The sequence below is a fragment of the Antechinus flavipes genome, chromosome 6 (assembly GCF_016432865.1).
Source record: "Antechinus flavipes isolate AdamAnt ecotype Samford, QLD, Australia chromosome 6, AdamAnt_v2, whole genome shotgun sequence".
Lineage (NCBI taxonomy): Eukaryota > Metazoa > Chordata > Mammalia > Dasyuromorphia > Dasyuridae > Antechinus > Antechinus flavipes.
Window position 1 is genome coordinate 37,933,343 of NC_067403.1, and position 18,567 is coordinate 37,951,909.

General features: G+C 34.2%; 1 protein-coding gene across 1 annotated transcript in view; it reads right to left on the reverse strand.

Moving 5' to 3' along the window:
• Positions 1 to 18,567, reverse strand: part of SCFD2 (sec1 family domain containing 2) — a 383,959-nt gene that overhangs the window by 314,189 nt on the left and 51,203 nt on the right. The window contains exon 4 of the mRNA XM_051966662.1: positions 4,416 to 4,543. Coding sequence (XP_051822622.1) covers positions 4,416 to 4,543 — 128 coding nt within the window. The remainder of the gene's footprint in view (positions 1 to 4,415; positions 4,544 to 18,567) is intronic.

The window sequence follows — 18,567 nt, forward strand, 5'->3', positions numbered from 1 at the left end:
GAATGGTGCTAACCAGATAAACTGATGAGTCAATGCTTAATACACAAGATATTTCCCAAACCAATTAGATTCATCTCAATTGAATTTTCTATGGCGTAACAAAGAATAATTTAGAATATGAGCTCAAAACAAAGGCAATCATAGCTTTAAAGCTGAAAGTCAATCAATCTAACCATCTGAGTTCATAAATTAAACTAAACTTGAACAAGGTTAAATGATTTGCTCACACTGATATGGATGTTATCATTGAGATCTTAACTCAGGCTTTCTGAACCTGATTCTAACATATCCTACTCTCCCAGTGGTCTGTAAATTATTAGAATGAGTAAAGCGTGGTGAAAGAAAGAACAGTAAGACTTTATAAAGGTATTTGTTTGTTTGTTTGTTTGTTTTTAAAGCATCATAGAGTGGTTAGAAAATAATTAAAGAATTAGAGTTCCAGCAAGATACTCCAATGAGTAGGCAGGACCAACCTCAGCATTACAGTTAGTTGCAATGCTGATTTAAAACATTTGAATATGAAAATTATACTCCTCTTAAAGGCTATGTATACAATGAAAATATATGAAATATATATGCACATTAGATTATTATACCTACACATATACGTACATACCAAAAATCACAGTGACTTAGTACTTACAGGAAAAGTTAACAAAAATACAAGATTTAGACAGCAAGGTATTAATGATTAGAGAAGTTTATTCATACCTGACAAGTTAAACTGAAAGGTAAGCAAGAAGAAAATGATTATCTTGTAGAGGACTATGACGTGATCAACACATGCATCTATAACACATTCCTTCTTTAATTTTTCAAAAGTATTCTATCTTTTAAATTTAATCAGAGCCAGACATATTTTAAAAATACAGCCTCAAAAGGAATTTGCATTTGAATATTTGGGAGTTTTGTCCATGAGAAAAAAAAGCAACATAAAACATTTGCTTCATCCAAAAACTTAAGACTAGCAAAGAAAAGAGGGAAAGGAGAAGGCAATTATCAATAAATCCTATTACAAAAAGCACCAAAGGGGTTAGTCAAATACAGGTGTATCTTTGTTCTAACAATGCTTTACAAAAACCCAAGTATCACCACTACACTAGTCTGTTTTACATCACTAGTCAAGATTTCCAAAGTCTTATTCTAATTACTAATAGACATAAAAAGAGGGATTGTAAGGAAAATGAGTTATGGGACAAAATGATGACATCTTCTAATATGACCACAACTTGAGTAATAAAACACTAAATTTAAAAATTCTCTCAAAATACTTATCAATATTTAAATGGATGGGGGTGAGGTGAAGAATATGATCTAGCATGCTAGCTGGGATGAAGATGAAAAGCCATAGATAAGTTTGATAGAAGTAACTAAAATTACAAAAAGTATTTTAAATCATTCTTTGTAACTTTCTTTGCAAATTCAATAGCAATAAAAATAAATCTTCCTATCTACAATAGAGGTTACAGGTTGAAATGCTATTCTAGATGGAGTGTTCTTTTGCCTTTACATTCACTATAATGAACTTGGAGCTCAAATTCCCAGTCCTTTCTCTTCCACATAAACTTGCATTAAAAAAACACAACCACCAAGAAATCAAATATCATTCAGGAAGGAGGAGGAGGAGGGCAGAGAGAATAAAAAAGATAAAATAACATATTGACATGATGATTACAATATCTTTTTCATTATTTTGTCCATTACATATGTAAACTCTCCCATCATGAGTCTTAGAGCTGTCGTGTAATGAAATACATATGCTCCAAAGAAGTAGTTTGCACACAAGCTGTAAATTGTTATATTTTCATACTTCTTCCATGACATTAGAAACGTCTTCTAACAGAGGAAAAAAAAATCCTTTAAATTTTATCTTTTAGCATATGAGGAAAATGACTACCCACCCCATTCCTGGAAATGGGGAGCCCTCTGGGATGACTATCCACCCTATTCCTATTGTAGAATCCAGAACATTCCCCTGAGATGGCACCTGTGATTGGAAGTTCTTCTCATGGTGTCTCATGACTTTTTCATGAAAGCTGACACTTTATTAATGTCTACCAGGCAAAATAAACACCAACCAAATAGCACAGCACAGCTAAATTCAGTGCTGTAAGAAAAGTTTTACACCAGATGGTTGGCCACCCAAAGCTTAGGTACAATGTCAAGATTCTGACTAACAAAATCATTGGTGAGAGAATGGAGATGACCCTGAATTCTATGTCTGATGGGTAACTACAGCCCTTGATTGAAGAGAAAAATAATCTAAGTAGAATTTAGATTATTATTTCTTCCTTCAGACCCTTTCCACATCCAGAGGGCAGGACCTGGTTAACTGGCATATATGTAGAAGACATTTCCATTCTTTTCCTCTAACCTTATTTGAATTCCAATGCTATCAAATGATCTACAAATAACTAAATAGCCCATTGTGTCTGTGATCTCATCGATGTGCATACACATCCATTAATCACCAATCACAATTCATCCAACCCTTCTCAACTTACACTGCTCTTATCTGTATCATCTTAATAATCCATCACAAGACATCCCCTACCATACTATTGGTCTTCCTTTTGATCTCTTGACACTTGTGCAGTGATCAATGTCATACATAGTCTGTCCCCCTCTTACTATATAACAAGTCCAAGTCATCCTCTGGCCATAAGGGAAATGACATTTTAAAATTAACTTTATCTTTTACACTGCTTTGTACACGCACTTTATTATTGGCAATGAACCTATTTATGCCTACTATTTGTCTCTTCTTTGCCCTTTATTTGACATGCAATTTTGATTCCTTCAATATTGTATTATGCCTTCATTTACAGCAATGTAACATCATCAAAAGATTATTAATATAAGATTGGTTCTTTTGGCCTTTCTATTTTGGCAAATGCTTTACAGGAGTTACATTTCTATAGGAAATGGTGAGAGCTCCTGATGACGTATGTTCTTTTATCTATTTCTATGAATAAATAACAACATATTTGTAGCCAAGAATTTATATTTCTGGATACAAGTAAAGGATAATGTCTATAGTACAGAAGAATGCTGACCAGATTCATGAATAAGGGTCCTATTTATGCTTTTTTTCTAAAAAAGATAATTACTTGTTTTGTTGTGATATCCTAGTAATCTTCAAACATAATACGTGAAATTCATTCAAATTCACATTCATGAACAAATACAATGACTTTTATGGAGTCAGAATATCTTAGATCAATTCATTCACTTATTCACATATACATTTACTAATTATAATGTAATTTACTAGTTAGATATTCATATATATATATATATATATATATATATAATGGTCCATTATGTACAAAATACTAGGCTAGTGCTATAGGAGTTTCAAAATGAGGACAATATTCCTACAATTTGGTAAAGGAGATATAGCAGATAAATATATGTAACTGAAGGTAGAAACTCAAAGAAAATGCCATGAGAATAAACATACCATCAGAGCTGACAAAAGAAGTGTTTAGATATCAATTTTAAAGTAATCAACTCTTAATTATCTAGCTACTAACCATATTTTTTAAATAAAAACCTGTTATCATATTTATCCTAAGTGGTTATGTTTCCATTAAATTATTACATAAAAACAAAAACAGTTAATATATATAGATATATATATTTTAGAAATAGGGACTCTGGGAATCTCTAATTTTTCACCAAACAGACCAAAAAAAAAAAATCCATTTAACTTACATTTTGCCAGAGTTTAATTCTTCTAATTTTAAAGTCCAAATTCACTGAACCAGAATGAATAGTAAGAGACAGGCAATGTACTGTAGAGGAAGTGATAACAATTCTGGAGTACAAAATGGCAGATGAGAGAGAGGGGCAGGGGATGTCTAACAGGCTTGATCTTTTTTCCAGGTACAGTAGTTCTATACCTAAGAATCTGTAAAACAAGAGCTTTTTGTGCACTACAAAAAGAAGAAAGCATGAAAACAAAGGGGAGAAGGTCAAAGCCAACTTCTGACAGTGATATTTGTAGCATCATCTGTTTGCCCATCAAGTACAGAAAGCGAACAGGTTGCCCTTGGGAAATCCTGTCCTACAAGTCCCATGCGTTGCTAGAAAGGCAAGAGGGAATTCTAGGGACTGATGACTGTGTGTGTGTGAGAGAGAGAGTGTGTAAATAGCAAAATGTCGAAATGATATTAGGAAGAATATACACACATTCACACTCACATTCTCACACTCACACAAACGTTTCTTCCTAACACCATTAGAGCACTTTGCAAATTTTTCAAAGCTTTTCCAAGATTTTATTTTAGCCAAGGAGGAAACAAAGCCAGAGCTTAGCTTATGATCACCTCAGCCACAAAAGGCCAGTTTCCCCCAGGCTCTCTAATGGATGATGACCTTAACCAGGGGGCCGGGCTGGCTCCCTGACTCACCCATGCTCATTTTGATGGGCAGGCTCTCCCTGCTCGCTGCTTCCACCAGGTGTCTCCTAACTTCCATCAGAGCCTCTTTGTGCTTGGTGCTCAGTAAAGACTCCCAGAGGGCTCTTGCTGCTGGGTCACTGCAATAAAATCACAAAGAATATGGGTTAAATTTCCAGTATGTGATAAAAAGCATAAACTTTTTTTTCAAGTCTGAACACTAATGTTTGCTCATCAAGTTAGGAGTTGTTTGACTCACTCTTTTGAATTAATGTTTATCACTGAAAATGTAATGAAAACCCCGCCAAACACACACACACACACACACACACACACACACACACACACACACACACACAAATTCATCAAATACATAGGGAGGGGGAAGGAAAAAAAGAAGAAAAGAAGAGAGAGATAGAAAGGAGAAAAGAAGAAAACAAAAAGAAGGAAAGGAAAGAGGGAGGGAGGATAGGAAGGAGGGAAGAAAGAGGAAGGAAAGAAAGGTGGGAAGGAAGAAGAGAAAAAAAATAATACCATGTTATAGGAGACTCATCTCCTATAATAATAATCTATATAATAAGGTGAATGAAATTATTTAATAATTTAAAAATTAAAAAAGTCTAAATTACTTTAGGATACATAATGCTTGCTATTGAGACGTCAAAGATAATCAGTGACTGTTAATAGCACTATTTATTAAAAGGTCATACGATAAATTTAATAATCACTTAAAATTGAGGCAAACAATTTTGAACTGAGTGTTTTAACAAAAATGGCTAGACTGCCCGATGTTAGAAAATATTATGTCTAAGAACTCAAAGTAATTAGCAAGATAATTGGACTTAACAAAATAACTATACTTTGCTTAGAAAATATTTAACAAAACTCCTTTAACAGACTAGCTCATTAATAAATGAAAAAGTAATTACTCTATGGTAAAACTGCATCATATCCTGTTGATTGTCACATCACTAGCATGATGATGGAAGGGTGATATTTCAATAAATCTCTCACAATTGACCTTTCATAAAAGGCATAAAGTTTAAGATTATATTAGGCTTATCTTAGCTCATTTCCTCCATACTTCTAAATCTCAGCAAAGTACCATATCCAATTTGTGAATGAATACAGTGTTTATCCCTGGAAGAATGGTGACTGAATGCCAAATATACACATTTGGATTCACTTTTTTAAAACGGAGGATAAAAGAACAAAGATGACTTCTGTTCCCTTTCAGTGGCTTTTTCCCTTTCCAAATCCCCAGGAACATTTCCTGTCATCTAGTTTGCTCAAAGATGTTCTACTTAATGTTTTAAATGACCTATTTGAATGTAGTTTGTAAAATAATAATAATATATAATAAAATAACTTTCAAGATTATATTTAAGTTAAAAGCTAGTATTCTACAGGGAAAACTAACACTGAACTTTAACCTTTTAAAAACTACTTTAATTATAACTTCAGGTAGCTCCTAATCTAAACAGTTAATCAATTAGCAAGTATTTAATAAGCATTTACTATGTTCCACATAGTGTGCTGAATATTGGCTAGAAAAAGACAAAAAAAAAGGGGCAGCTAGGTGGCACAGTGAATAGTACACCAGCCCTGAAGTCAGGAGGACCTGAGTTCAAATCTGGTCTTAGACATTTAACACTTCCCAGCTGTGGGACCCTTGGCAAGTTACTTAAACCCAATAGTTTCAGCAAAAAAAAAAAGAAAAAGACAAAAAGAATTAGTCTTTACCTTCAAGAAACACACATTCTATTAAAGACATTATGTACATAAATAAATATATATAAATACTTAAATATTTACATATACACATATGTATAAACATATACATAAAATAAATGCAAAATAATTGGGAAGGGCTGGACAGGGCACTAGGAACTGAGTAGATCAGGAGAGATTTATGAAAAAGTAGAATTTGAGCCTACTTGTTAAAGAAACAAAGGAATCTAAAAAGCAGAGATGCAGAGGGAGTGCATTCCTGATTCAGGGGACAACCTAATGCAAAGGCAAAAAGATGAGAGTGTGATTGAGCAGGAAGAAGGTCAATCTGCCTGGACTAGAGAGTGAAGGATGAATTATGGACAAAAAGGCACTTTGGGATTAGGTTGTGAAGGGTTTTCAAAGTCAAGCAGAAAGGTTTATGTTTCATCTTACAGGCAATAATATGGAGACACTAAAATTTATTGAATAGGGGAATAAGATAGTAAGATTCATGCTTTGGGGAAAACATTTTACAATGGGGCAAGATTTGAAATAGGAAGACCAACTGTAGTTTGTTATAATAGTCTAGAAGAGTGATGATGACAGCCTGTTTGAGGATTTGTTTGAGTAGAAAAATGAGGACAGATCTAAGAGATGTAGAGATCAGAAACAGCAACATCTGATTACTACTTGGATAGGCTGGGTGACTTAGTGTCAGAAATTAAAGATAATATGGAGGCTGTGAACTCCTATGAGGATTTTGGTGTCCTAGACAGAAATGGGGAAGTTCAGAAAAGGGAAGAGGTTGAGGGAAAAGATAATTAGTTCTGTTTTGGCCATGATGAGTTTGAGAAACCTATGAGCCATCTAGTTGGCACATTTACCTAGCACTGAAGTTTTATCGGTAGCATTTTCCATTAAAATTCACAAACTGTTTCAAAGGTTAATTAAATAAACTTGGATTAGAGACATAAAGGATCAGGGGGTTGATCTTTAAATGGGGAAACAGTAATATATTCACTAAACCCCAATTCTTACCCTTTTACAAATCAATTCTCTTCATTCATCTATCTCCTTTACCAAATACATCCTTCCCCCCTTCATCTACCTAATCTGATTCATTCAGTGCCATTAAAAAATGAGACAAAAAGTAGAAAGAATACCTATCTCATCAGCTTTTCTCCAAGCTATCCAAAAAATATCCAAGAAGTGATCATCTATAAAAACAAAACTAAACCTAACATTATCTATGATGGGTATGTCAGCTAACAAGGAAAATAAGAGATTGGGGATGAATCACTTCAAATACAGTTTTTGAATCCAGGTTTATTTTTCCTACTAATTACAAAATACCAGCTATTTTGAGATGGCTATATTGGAAACAATAAAGCTTTATTTTTCTTTAAAATGTCTCATATTACAATTAAACTACTTATTCTTGGCTTTGAAATATGGAAGATTTTTTGTTTTTTTCTTATTTGTATCCCAAGCACTTAGCACAATGCCGGCACAGAAGGCCAATTAATAATCATTGTATTATATATTGTAAAAGATTGAGGAGGTTAAAATGTACGTCACTTTCTTTTTGCATGCATGGTGAGTTTATTAACAACATCACCACAAAGTCCTCTTCAGTAACAGAGATCATGATAATTGTGAATGCTGTGTCCCCCCAAATTTTCTTACTGCATATGTTAACAGTTAATGCCCCAAATTAGATGGCTTTCATTCAACATTTAACATAGGGGCAGATAGGTGGCGCAGTGGATAGAGCACCAGCCCTGAAGTCAGGAGAACCTGAGTCCAAATCTGGCCTTAGACACTTAACACTTTCTAGCTGTGCATAACCCTAGGCAAGTCACCTAACCCTAAATGCCTTAGCAAAAAAAAAAATAAACAAATAAATGAATGAATGAATGAATAAATTAATCTAATGTACATGAAAATGCCCCAAAATATTCACGTAAAGCATTTATACTTTAAGGATTTGTTAAGTACAGCTGAAGGAACAGATTTTTCTTCTTGTGCTTTGCATAACAATAAGTAGTAGCTTAGATAGTCTTTCAGGATAATATTGGATATTAATGTCATTAAACATCATCTGTTAATCTGTCACTTACATTTCACAGCTAATCTCTGAATGCTTGACAATTTTAAAGGTACCTACTGAACATTAATCAGAAGGGTCTATTGTAAAATGAGAAAAGTAATACCTCATATGAACCATGTTCCTTCTTAGATAGATACTTCTCATTTGAAGAGGTATCACCTATGACCTTGAAATGTTAGTAATTCACTGATGCATTGTTGGTGGAGTTGTGAACGAATCTAACCATTCTGGAGAGCAATCTGGAATTATGCCCAAAAAGTTATCAAAATGTGCATACCTTTTGATCCAGCAGTGTTACTTCTGGGCTTATATCCCAAAGAGATACTAAAGAAGTACCTTTCCTGTACGTGCCAAAATGTTTGTGTCAGGTCTCTTTGCAGTGGCTAGAAACTGGAAAATGAATGGATGCCCATCAATTGGAGAATGGCTGGGTAAATTGTGGTATATGAATGTTATGGAATATTATTGTTCTGTAAGAATGACCAGCAGGATGAATACAGAGAGGCTTGGAGAGACTTACATGAACTGATGCTAAGTGAAATGAGCAGAACCAGGAGATCATTATACACCTCAACAATGATATTGTATGAGGATGTATTCTGATGGAAGTGGATTTCTTTGATAAAGAGACCTAACTGAGTTTCAATTGATAAATGATGGACAGAAGCAGCTACACCCAAAGAAAGAACACTGGGAAAGGAATGTAAACTATTTGCATTTTTGTTTTTCTTCCCAGGTTACTTTTACCTTCTGAATCCAATTCTCCCTGTGCAACAAGAAAACTGTTCGGTTCTGCAAACATATATTGTATCTAGGATATACTGCAACATATTTAACATATATAGGACTGCTTGCCATCTAAGGGAGGGGGTGGAGGGAGGGAGGGGAAAAATCGGAATTGAAGCGAGTGCAAGGGATAATGTTGTAAAAAAAAAAAAAAAACTACCCTGGCATGGGTTCTGTTAATAAAAAGTTATTATAAAATTTAAAAAAAGAAAAAAAGAGAAAGAAAAAGAAAAAGAAAAAAGAAAGAAAGAAAGAAATGTTAGTAATTACTAGTTGTAAATGGTACCAAATCTATTGCTAAAAATACAGAAATTCCTGATCTTTCCCCAAATTTTAATATTATTCAGATTTTTCAGGATAATATTAAAATTTTCAGGAAAACATAAAATTTAAATGGTTGACTAAGCAGAACTTGAATTTCAGCAGTAATATAATTTTAAATGGCTTTTATATATACACAAATATTTTTACAGCAGTCTATTTATAAATATATTTACAGCAGTAGCTGCTTACTTATGTCTATACACATACACATTAGAGAATAAAGGTCTTCTAATAATTAGGATGACCAATTTCTATAGAGTATATCCTATTTTTGTTGTTGTTCAGTCATTTTCCAGTCATGTTCAACTTTTCATGATTCCATTGGGAGTTTTTTTGTTTTGTTTTGTTTTGCAAAGATACTGGAGTGGTTTGCTATTTCCTTTTCCAGCTCATTTTACAGATGAGGAGGCAAAGAGAGTTAGGGACTTGCCTAGAGTCACACAGCTATTAAAAGTCTGAAGACAGATTGGAACTCAGAAAGATGAGTCTTCCTGACTCTAGGCTGGCGCTCTATGCACTACAGCACTCCTAGCCACCCTTCTAGTCTTGTGACTGATATTCATAGTCTCATATAGTCCATAAAACCAGAGGTTGTCTTGCACAGGAGACATTAGAAGTTGTGATTATAATTGTGGCAACAGAGACTTAGTGCCTAATAGGATTTTAATTTCAATAAGCAGTTCACACTTCTTTTTCATTACTTTTCCAGCTCTGGGATCTGTCCTCTACAACTATTCCATTTCTCATTCTACAGACTTAGTCACAAAGCCTCCGCTGCACTCTGGCTCTGATTATGCCGTCTTCTCTTCCGGAATGAGCTCTTTCCAAAATATCCATTCATTCTCCATTTGGCCTCATATCCACATACTCCCTGCTTTTTGGTTCCCTCTTTATGTGATGTCTTCCCCCAATAGAATGTAAGCTTGTTGAGGACAGGGACTGTCTTTCTTTTTCTTGTATTCATATTCCTAATGCCTAGCACAGTGCCTGGTATGATAAATAAATGCTTGTTACCTTAATTTGACTTGATTTTGGTTTGGCTCTGTATTGGATCTCACAGAACTAATCTGAAATATCACAATAGGTCATTGGATATACTCTCTTATGGTCTATTCCAATATGAAGATGCCATAAAAATTAAGAAGCTTAGATTTTATAAAACTAATTGGCTCACCAATTTATCAAATCTTATTAGTTTTGAGATTAGGGGAAAAGAGAGTATTTACTAAAAGATACCTATACTTAATGTATCTAGCTACAATTAAAATTAAAATATATATACCATGTTGATTTCTGTATGTCAAAGATCACATGGAGTTTAGAATTCTTCTGTCATTCTACTAGCGAAAGAGTCTAGAAAAAAACATAAGTTTTATGTAGCCCCTTTATTTTTAATTGACTCACACAAAGGTAGCCTGGTTGCTTTTCCTGTGAAGTTCATGCTTCTATTATTAAAAATTATAAAAATCTTGTAGAATTTAGGATTCAAAGGACCTTTTGAAACCGCCTGGCTCGAATACCACATTTAGCAGATACCGAGAATAGAAGTCATGTCCCAAGGATCATACACTGGGATTAGAACATACTTTCTTCCCCTTAAAATGCAAACTCTTTGAGGGAAAGCACTGTTTTTGCTTCCTTCTTGATCACTGCATTTTTACGGCAGAGGGACCTGCATAGCTCAATAAAATTATGAGCTCTATTGAGAAAATTTACTCTGACAGGTGAGAGTAGAGATCAAAGGTGACCTACTGGAGAAGGAAACGGCAAACCACTCCAGTATCTGTGCCAAGAAAAGTTCATGAGTAGTATGAAAGATAAGATATGACATCAGAAATGAACCCCTCAGGTTGGAAGATCCAACATGTAAGAAGGAAGAGCAGAGTACAACTACAAATAGCTCCAATACTAATGAAACAGCTGGGCCAAAACCAGAAGAAAACTCAGCTGTGGATATAGCTGGAGACAAAAGGAAAATCCAATGCTACAAAGATCAATATTACATAGAAACCTAGAATTTAAGATTTATGAACTAAGGTAAGCTGGATGTGGTTAAACAGAGATTGAAAGATTAAACAGACATCTTGGATGTCAGTGAATTTAAATGGACAAGAATGAGTGAATTTAATTCAAGTGATTATTACATATACTACCATGGGCAAGATTCCATTAGAAGAAATGGGAGCAGTCAATAAAGTGGTCATAGTCAATAAAAGTGTGAAAAAAGGCAGAACTGGGGTATAAACTCAAAAATCACAGGATATCTGTTTGAATCTAAAGCAAACCATTCAACATCACAGTAATACATAACTGTGTTCTAACTATTGATGCTGAAGAGCCCCAAACTATTCAATTCTAGAAATGTCTTCTAGAAATAACACCCCAAAATAATGTTACATTCAACATAGAGACTTAGAATGCTAAAGTAAGAAATCAAAAGCTAATTAGAATAACAAGCAAGTTTGGCTTTGGAGTATACAATGAAGCAAGACAAAGGCTAATAGAATTTTGTCAAGATAACTTGCTGGTCAAAGGAAACGCTCTTCTTCAACAACCTAAAAAATGAACCTACATATAGACATCATCAGATGATCAATATCAAAGTCTAATTGGTTGTATACTTTGCAATTAAAGGTGAAGAAACTCTTTATAGTCAATTAAAAAAAAAAAAGACCTGGATCTGACTATGGCTTAGATCATGAGCTTCTTATTGCAAAATTCAAATTTAATTTGCAGAAAGCGGGGAAAACCATTAGCCCATATATATATGACCTAAAGAACACACCTTATGAATATGAAGGAGAAATGATAAATAGAATTAAGACATTAACTCTGGTAAAAGAGTGTCTAAAAAACTATGGACAGAAGTTCATAGTATTGTACAGGAGGCAGCAATAAAAAACATCCCCCCCAAAAAAAAACAAGAAAGCAAAATGGATGTCTAATAAAGCTTTACAAATATTTGAGGCAAGGGGCAAGGGCAAGGGCAAGGGCGATATTCTCAACTGAATGTAGAATTCTAGAAAATAATAAGGAGAAATAAAAAAGGTTTTCTTTAAACTGAGCAGTACAAAGAAATAGAAAGATAATAGAATAAGAAAGACAAGAGATTTCTTCCTTCAAGAAAATTAAAGCTATCAAGGAAACTTCTCAAGCAAAAACAGGACGATAAAATACACAGTAGGGAATGAATAGAAGTAAAAGAGCTTAAGAAGAGGTGTCAAGAACATACAGAGGAACTACATAAGAAAGATCTTAATGTCACCGATCACCATGATGATGTGGTTAGTGATCTAGAGTTAGACCTCATGGGACGTCAAGCAAACTTTAGGAAATGCTGCTAACAATAAGAGTAGTGAGGATGACAGAATGCCACCTAAGCTATTTAAAATCCTAAAAGAGGATGCTGTTAAAGTGCCACAGTTAATATGTCAGTAAATTTGGAAAATAACAATAGTCATGAGGTTGGAAAAGATCAGTTTAAGACCAAAGCCTAAAGAAGGACAATTCTAAAGAATGTTCAAATTATCAAACAATTGCACTAATTTCACATGTTAACAAGGTTATGCTTAAGGTTCTACAAGCTAAGTTTCAGTAATATGTGAATCAAAAATTTCCCGAACTAAGCGCTGGTTTTGAATGTGACTGAAGAACTGCCAATGTTTGCTGGATTATGAAGAAAGCAAAGGAATTCCAGAGGGAAAATATCTACTTCTGCTTCATTAATTACACTAAAGTTTTAGAATGTATGGATCACAACAAAATGTAGCAAATCCTCAAAGAGATGGGAGAACCAGATCATGTTACTTGTCTTTTAAGGAACCTGTCTGCTGCTCAAGAAACAATAATTAGAACTGAACATACCACAACTGGTTGGTTTAAGATTGGGAAAGGACTACAAGGCTGTATGCTGTCACCTTATTTATTTAACTAGTGCAGAATGCATCATGCAAAATACCAGGAGAATGTTGCTGAGAGAAATATCAATTTCGGACAGACAAATGATAACATTGTAATAGCAGGAAGTGGAAAAAAAGTTAAGAAGCTTCTTGTTGAGGGTGAAAGAAGAGAGCGGAAAAGTTGGTTTGAAGCTTAAAAAAACCCCAAAAAACTAAGATCTTGGCAACTGACCCATCACTTCCTGGTGAATAGAGGGAGAAGAAATGGGAAATAGTGTCAGATTTTATATTTGTAGGCTCAAAAATCATTGCAGACAGCAGCTGCAGTCATGAAATTAAAAGACATTTGCTCCTTGGAAGAAAAGCTGTGGCAAATGTGAACAGCATTCTAAAAAGCATACAGAGATAGCACCTTGCCTTCAAAGGGCCTTGTTATCAAAGCTGTAGTTTTCCAGAAAACTACATAGATGGCCATAAGAGCTGAACTACAAGGAGAGCTGAGCACCACAGAATAGATGCTATTGAATTGTGGTGTTGAAGAAGACTTTTGAGAGTCCCTTGGACAGTAAGGAGGTCAAAGTAGTCACCCCTTAAAGAAATTAATTCAGACTACTCACTGGAAGGACAAATAATAAAGCTAAAGCTTAAAATACTTTGGCCACATGATGAAAAGATCAGGACTCATTGGAAAAGACTGATGTTGGGAAAGATTAAAGGTAAAAGAAGTAGACGAGAAAATGAGATGAATGGATAATTTCATGGAAACAATGAATATGAGCTCGGACAGACTTGGGGAGATAGTGGAGAATAAAAGGGCCTGACATGCTATTGTCTGTGGGATCACGAAGGGTCAGACAAAAATGAACACCAACAATTGTTTTGTCTGCCTTTGTGTCTCCAGCACTTAGCCTAGTGTCTGGTATATTGTAGGTGCTTAAGAAAAGCTTGCTGACTAAGAAAATAGATCTACTGGCTTCCATTCCAAAGCTCTTAACCAAACTTTCTGTTGATTTATCATGATTTCAGACAGTTGTCTTTTAAAATACCTACTTGCTGTTCAAAAACCACGCTAAAAACAGGATAAACACACGTCATCATCGTGAGCTAAGTTAACCACTAGAAGTTTTTGGATGGAAGTCACTGAGGAGATCAAACACTAGTTGACTGGCATTTCTTGTCTCCTATCACAACCCACAATGTCACATTTCATTAACATTATGTGGTGACTCATATGCTAATTAACTGGTGAAGTTAAATCACTGTCTTTTCTTTTATAGGTTTAAATAAGTTAATTCAAGAGGAGTTTTGCAGACTATTGACAATTTCTCTTTGAATCACCTCAGGATGTGTTTTCCCCAATCAGGAGAAGAGAATTCCAACCAACCACTTTACTGTTCCAGTGCATTTTATTATATTCTCTCATCCCTCTTCTACCCTGCATACTGAACATAATCTTAGGACCTTCCCTTATGGTAGATACTCCAGTTCACAGCCACACCCAGACATAATAAAAAGGAATATGAAGTAAATTGAAGTGATAGGGAATAAATATCCTAGCAGCCATAAATTACTGGCATTTCTATTTCTATTTTTGCTGGTTAGATAATGGTCTTACCCAGTCATATTTATCTAAGCTGTCATCAACCATTCTTCAAGTCATCATATTTTGAGAGAATAAAAAACAATATACAACCTAGCTTTCAATGGCTCCCTCTACCTCAGACATTTCTATCAACTGCCTGTAGAGCGTAGATTCATCAATATCCCTAGGATCCTATTTTACCAACTCTATTAGAACAAAATGTTACAACTGCAATAAAGAATCTTATAAACCCTGTCAGATCAAAACTGCAAGCTAAGCACTTATGTAACCCAGGGTTCAAGTTGACACATTTGCAAAGTTGATGCAAAGACTGATTATTTAACACTGATGCCTATGTGAAAGGCAGAGTTGGTGAGATCTTGGGAGAGTAAAGACCTTCTTATGGTTTCTAGCTACAAGGGAAGAAATAGGTGCTATACGAAGCAGCAGACGTATAAAGGAACTGGCACCTTGATATGTCCTTATTTCTGGCTTGCCTACCTAGAGACTTCAGGGAATTTTCCCCTGGGTGAGAGTGGGGACTTTTTTTTTTTTTTTTTTTGATTAGGCTAAGCTATATTACTCATAGTGGAAGTGCTCATTCTCTGTATGTTTATCTGGTATATTATAATGTGTATAACTTTTCTGATTTCTACATGAACATGTGGGTTTATTCACTTATAATGTTCTTTTGTGTAATTAATATTTGGTGGAAATAGAAAGGTCTTCAGAAATAAACTTGAACCACTCTTTCCCACTTAAGGGACAGAGGTTAGCTTGACTCTAACAACAAAATCATTACCCTTAGATTGGCAATATTTAGGGAGATAAGATAGATACAGTTCTAGTCCAATACCTCCTCTCTTGGGAAGGGGCTAGCCCATTTGCCCCAATTTCCTGTTTCCCTCCAGGCAGTAATCAAAGTTTCCCTAGGAGAATAGTAGATAAGTTTCCTAGATAGTATTCCCATGTGGGAATTCCTTCTAGCATTTCTGTGAGGATTTATGGTTTTTTTTTTTTTTTTTTTTTAATTTATGGCTTTTTTCTGAGAAAAACCAAATAAGATAATGGGAAAGGATATTTTGATTCTCCTGCAAAAATCACTACAAAAATATTGCTGGTTCAAAAGAATTCACTGTTTCAAGTCAAAATCAGGAAAACTTTGAGATACAAAGTCAAAGCTTATGGTTGACATTTCCAGGTACCAGGATAGGATCAAATAAAAAAGACAACAGACACAATATAGCCCGGCAGTCTTGCTTGTAACTGTGGTCATGCTATAAATGTGAGTTTGTGTCCCTGTCTGCTGCTAATGTCTTTTATGAAATTAAGAAATATTCATAACTCTGTATGCACTGCATACCTTATACAAATCCTATAGATTTTATAAATCTAAGGAATATAAGTATAGTGTTCTCGTCTTCTGTATAATATGATGATTCTCTGGGAGCAGGTTTCTTGGGGAGGTTTTCTGGAGGCAGCCTTAGTTTCGGTTCCGTGTAATAATAAGCCAGCTGATAAAATCCAAAAGTTTATTTTCTCCTTCCAAGTCTTGTCTCTTTTCTTGGGCCCGATTAGCTTTCTTAGAGGCCTATCTCCCTTCTTGGTTCCAAGAGCTCTTGCAGCTTGTCCTTTGTCACCTCCAGCTCTCTCTGAATCTTGGTTCTGAATCTTCACAACTACCGCCTCCACTCACTCCCCACTCTCAATCTCCCAGAGTGCTCTTTGGCCCTGAGAGCTTCTTGCTTATATGCTGTACATTGAGATAACATCAATCATTATATCATTGGGAAACCATTATTTGTTGTAGGATTAAATCAATTCTAAACTAGATTTAAACATTGTCACCTCAATTCCACTTAGTACCTTGTTTCAAGTTCTGGCCCATAACAACTCCTTGTAGGATCAGATCAATCATATTGAACCATGCTAAATTAGATAATTATTGTCTCTATCGATTCTAAGGACTTAACACTTTGTAAGGATTCCAACATATAAGTTGTAGAATTAATGTAAGTCCTTAGATTAGCCATTTCAGCATGTGATTCGATGTATTGCCATTGATCTTGCTGAATGTTACAGTACATGAACAATTATGTTCACTGGCTTTTTCCAGTGTTTGAATCATCACTACAGTCTATACTTTTTTGAAATACTATTAAATCTGATATTTCATTTTAAGAATGATAATTTTGAAATACTAAATATTTCTTATAGTATCTTTCCATTTTATAATGATTTTTGTTATTTTGTGATAATATTGCCTTCTTTTAATGTTTTCTATTATCAAATGCCTATGAGATAGACATAATTTTCACATATTATTAAAAATATGTAATCCTTTTATAATACATTGGCCTAGAATAACAATAAAGCACATATTGATTAATATAATCCTATAATAGGAAAATGATATGATTCCTCACTTATTATTATGGTCATTCATTACTATTTAAAATCACATATATGAAATGTTATGAAAAACAGAACATATGATTTGGGGTATTTGTGAAAATTACGGTTCCTAGTTCCGGAATCCCAAAGATTAATATCTATCAGAAATTTGGACTTATTTTCCCAGGATTTGTATTAATATCTCAATTTTAAGTCACAGCATTTAGATAACTCATAAGGACATACATATTACCTACACAAGTGATACACACATCATATACTTATACAAAAGACCTAACTTCAGAATACACTCTGAAACAATAATCATCAGAATGATTTAATATTGGTTAAAATATTAGAACTGTCAGTGGAACAGATTAAGTAAGAAGAATCAAAAAAAAAATGAACTATAACTTATGTTAAATAAACTTGACGACATAATTTGTTGGGAAAACCTCCCTATCTGACAAGAAGTCCTTGAAAAAATGCTGTGCTAGAAATTGGGTTTAGACCAACATCTTACATAACAGATCATGATAAACAAAAAATGGATAGTGGCATGAATATTCAACATCATACCATAAAAAGAGAGGGGAGGGAGAAAAGAAGGGAAGAGCAAGAGAATGAGAAAAAGAGAAGATGGAAATAATCAATGTTGTAAAGATTGTGAAAATACAGATAAACTAGCACATTGTTGGTGAACTTGTGAATTGGTCTAATCACTCTGAAAAACAATTTGGCATTATGCTAAGAAATATTAATCACTCATCATTAGATCAAGCCAATGTAATAAAAATGATAAAATCTAAATCAATTTATTTAGTCAATGCCCTATAAATTAAGCTACTTAAGGACTATTTTATAGAGCTAAAAAATTAACAATATTCATCTGAAAGAACCAAAAGCCAAATATATCAAAAGAATACATGAAATAAAAATAGGCAGGAAAAGGGCCTAGCAGAACTACTATTACTACAAAGCTGTAATAATCAAAACAATCAGGTACTTGCTAAGAAATAGAGTGGTGACTATGTATGCATGTTTTGAAAATAAAAAGCTTTAATTTAAAAAAAAGGAAATAGAATGGGATTGATTGGATACACAATACACTGTAGTAGTAAAGATTATAGAAATTTAGTATTTGGTAAACCCAAAAATCCAAGCTTTTGGGACAAAAACTCATTATTTTATTTTTAAAAAGATGGGAAAACAGGAAAACAGTAGGGCAGAAACTTGGTATAGACCAGCAATTTACTTCAAGATAAGGTCAAACTGAGTAGATGATTTAAATATAAAGGGTACCAAAGGCAAATTAGGAAAGTACGTAACAGTTTACCTGTCACAACTATGGATAAG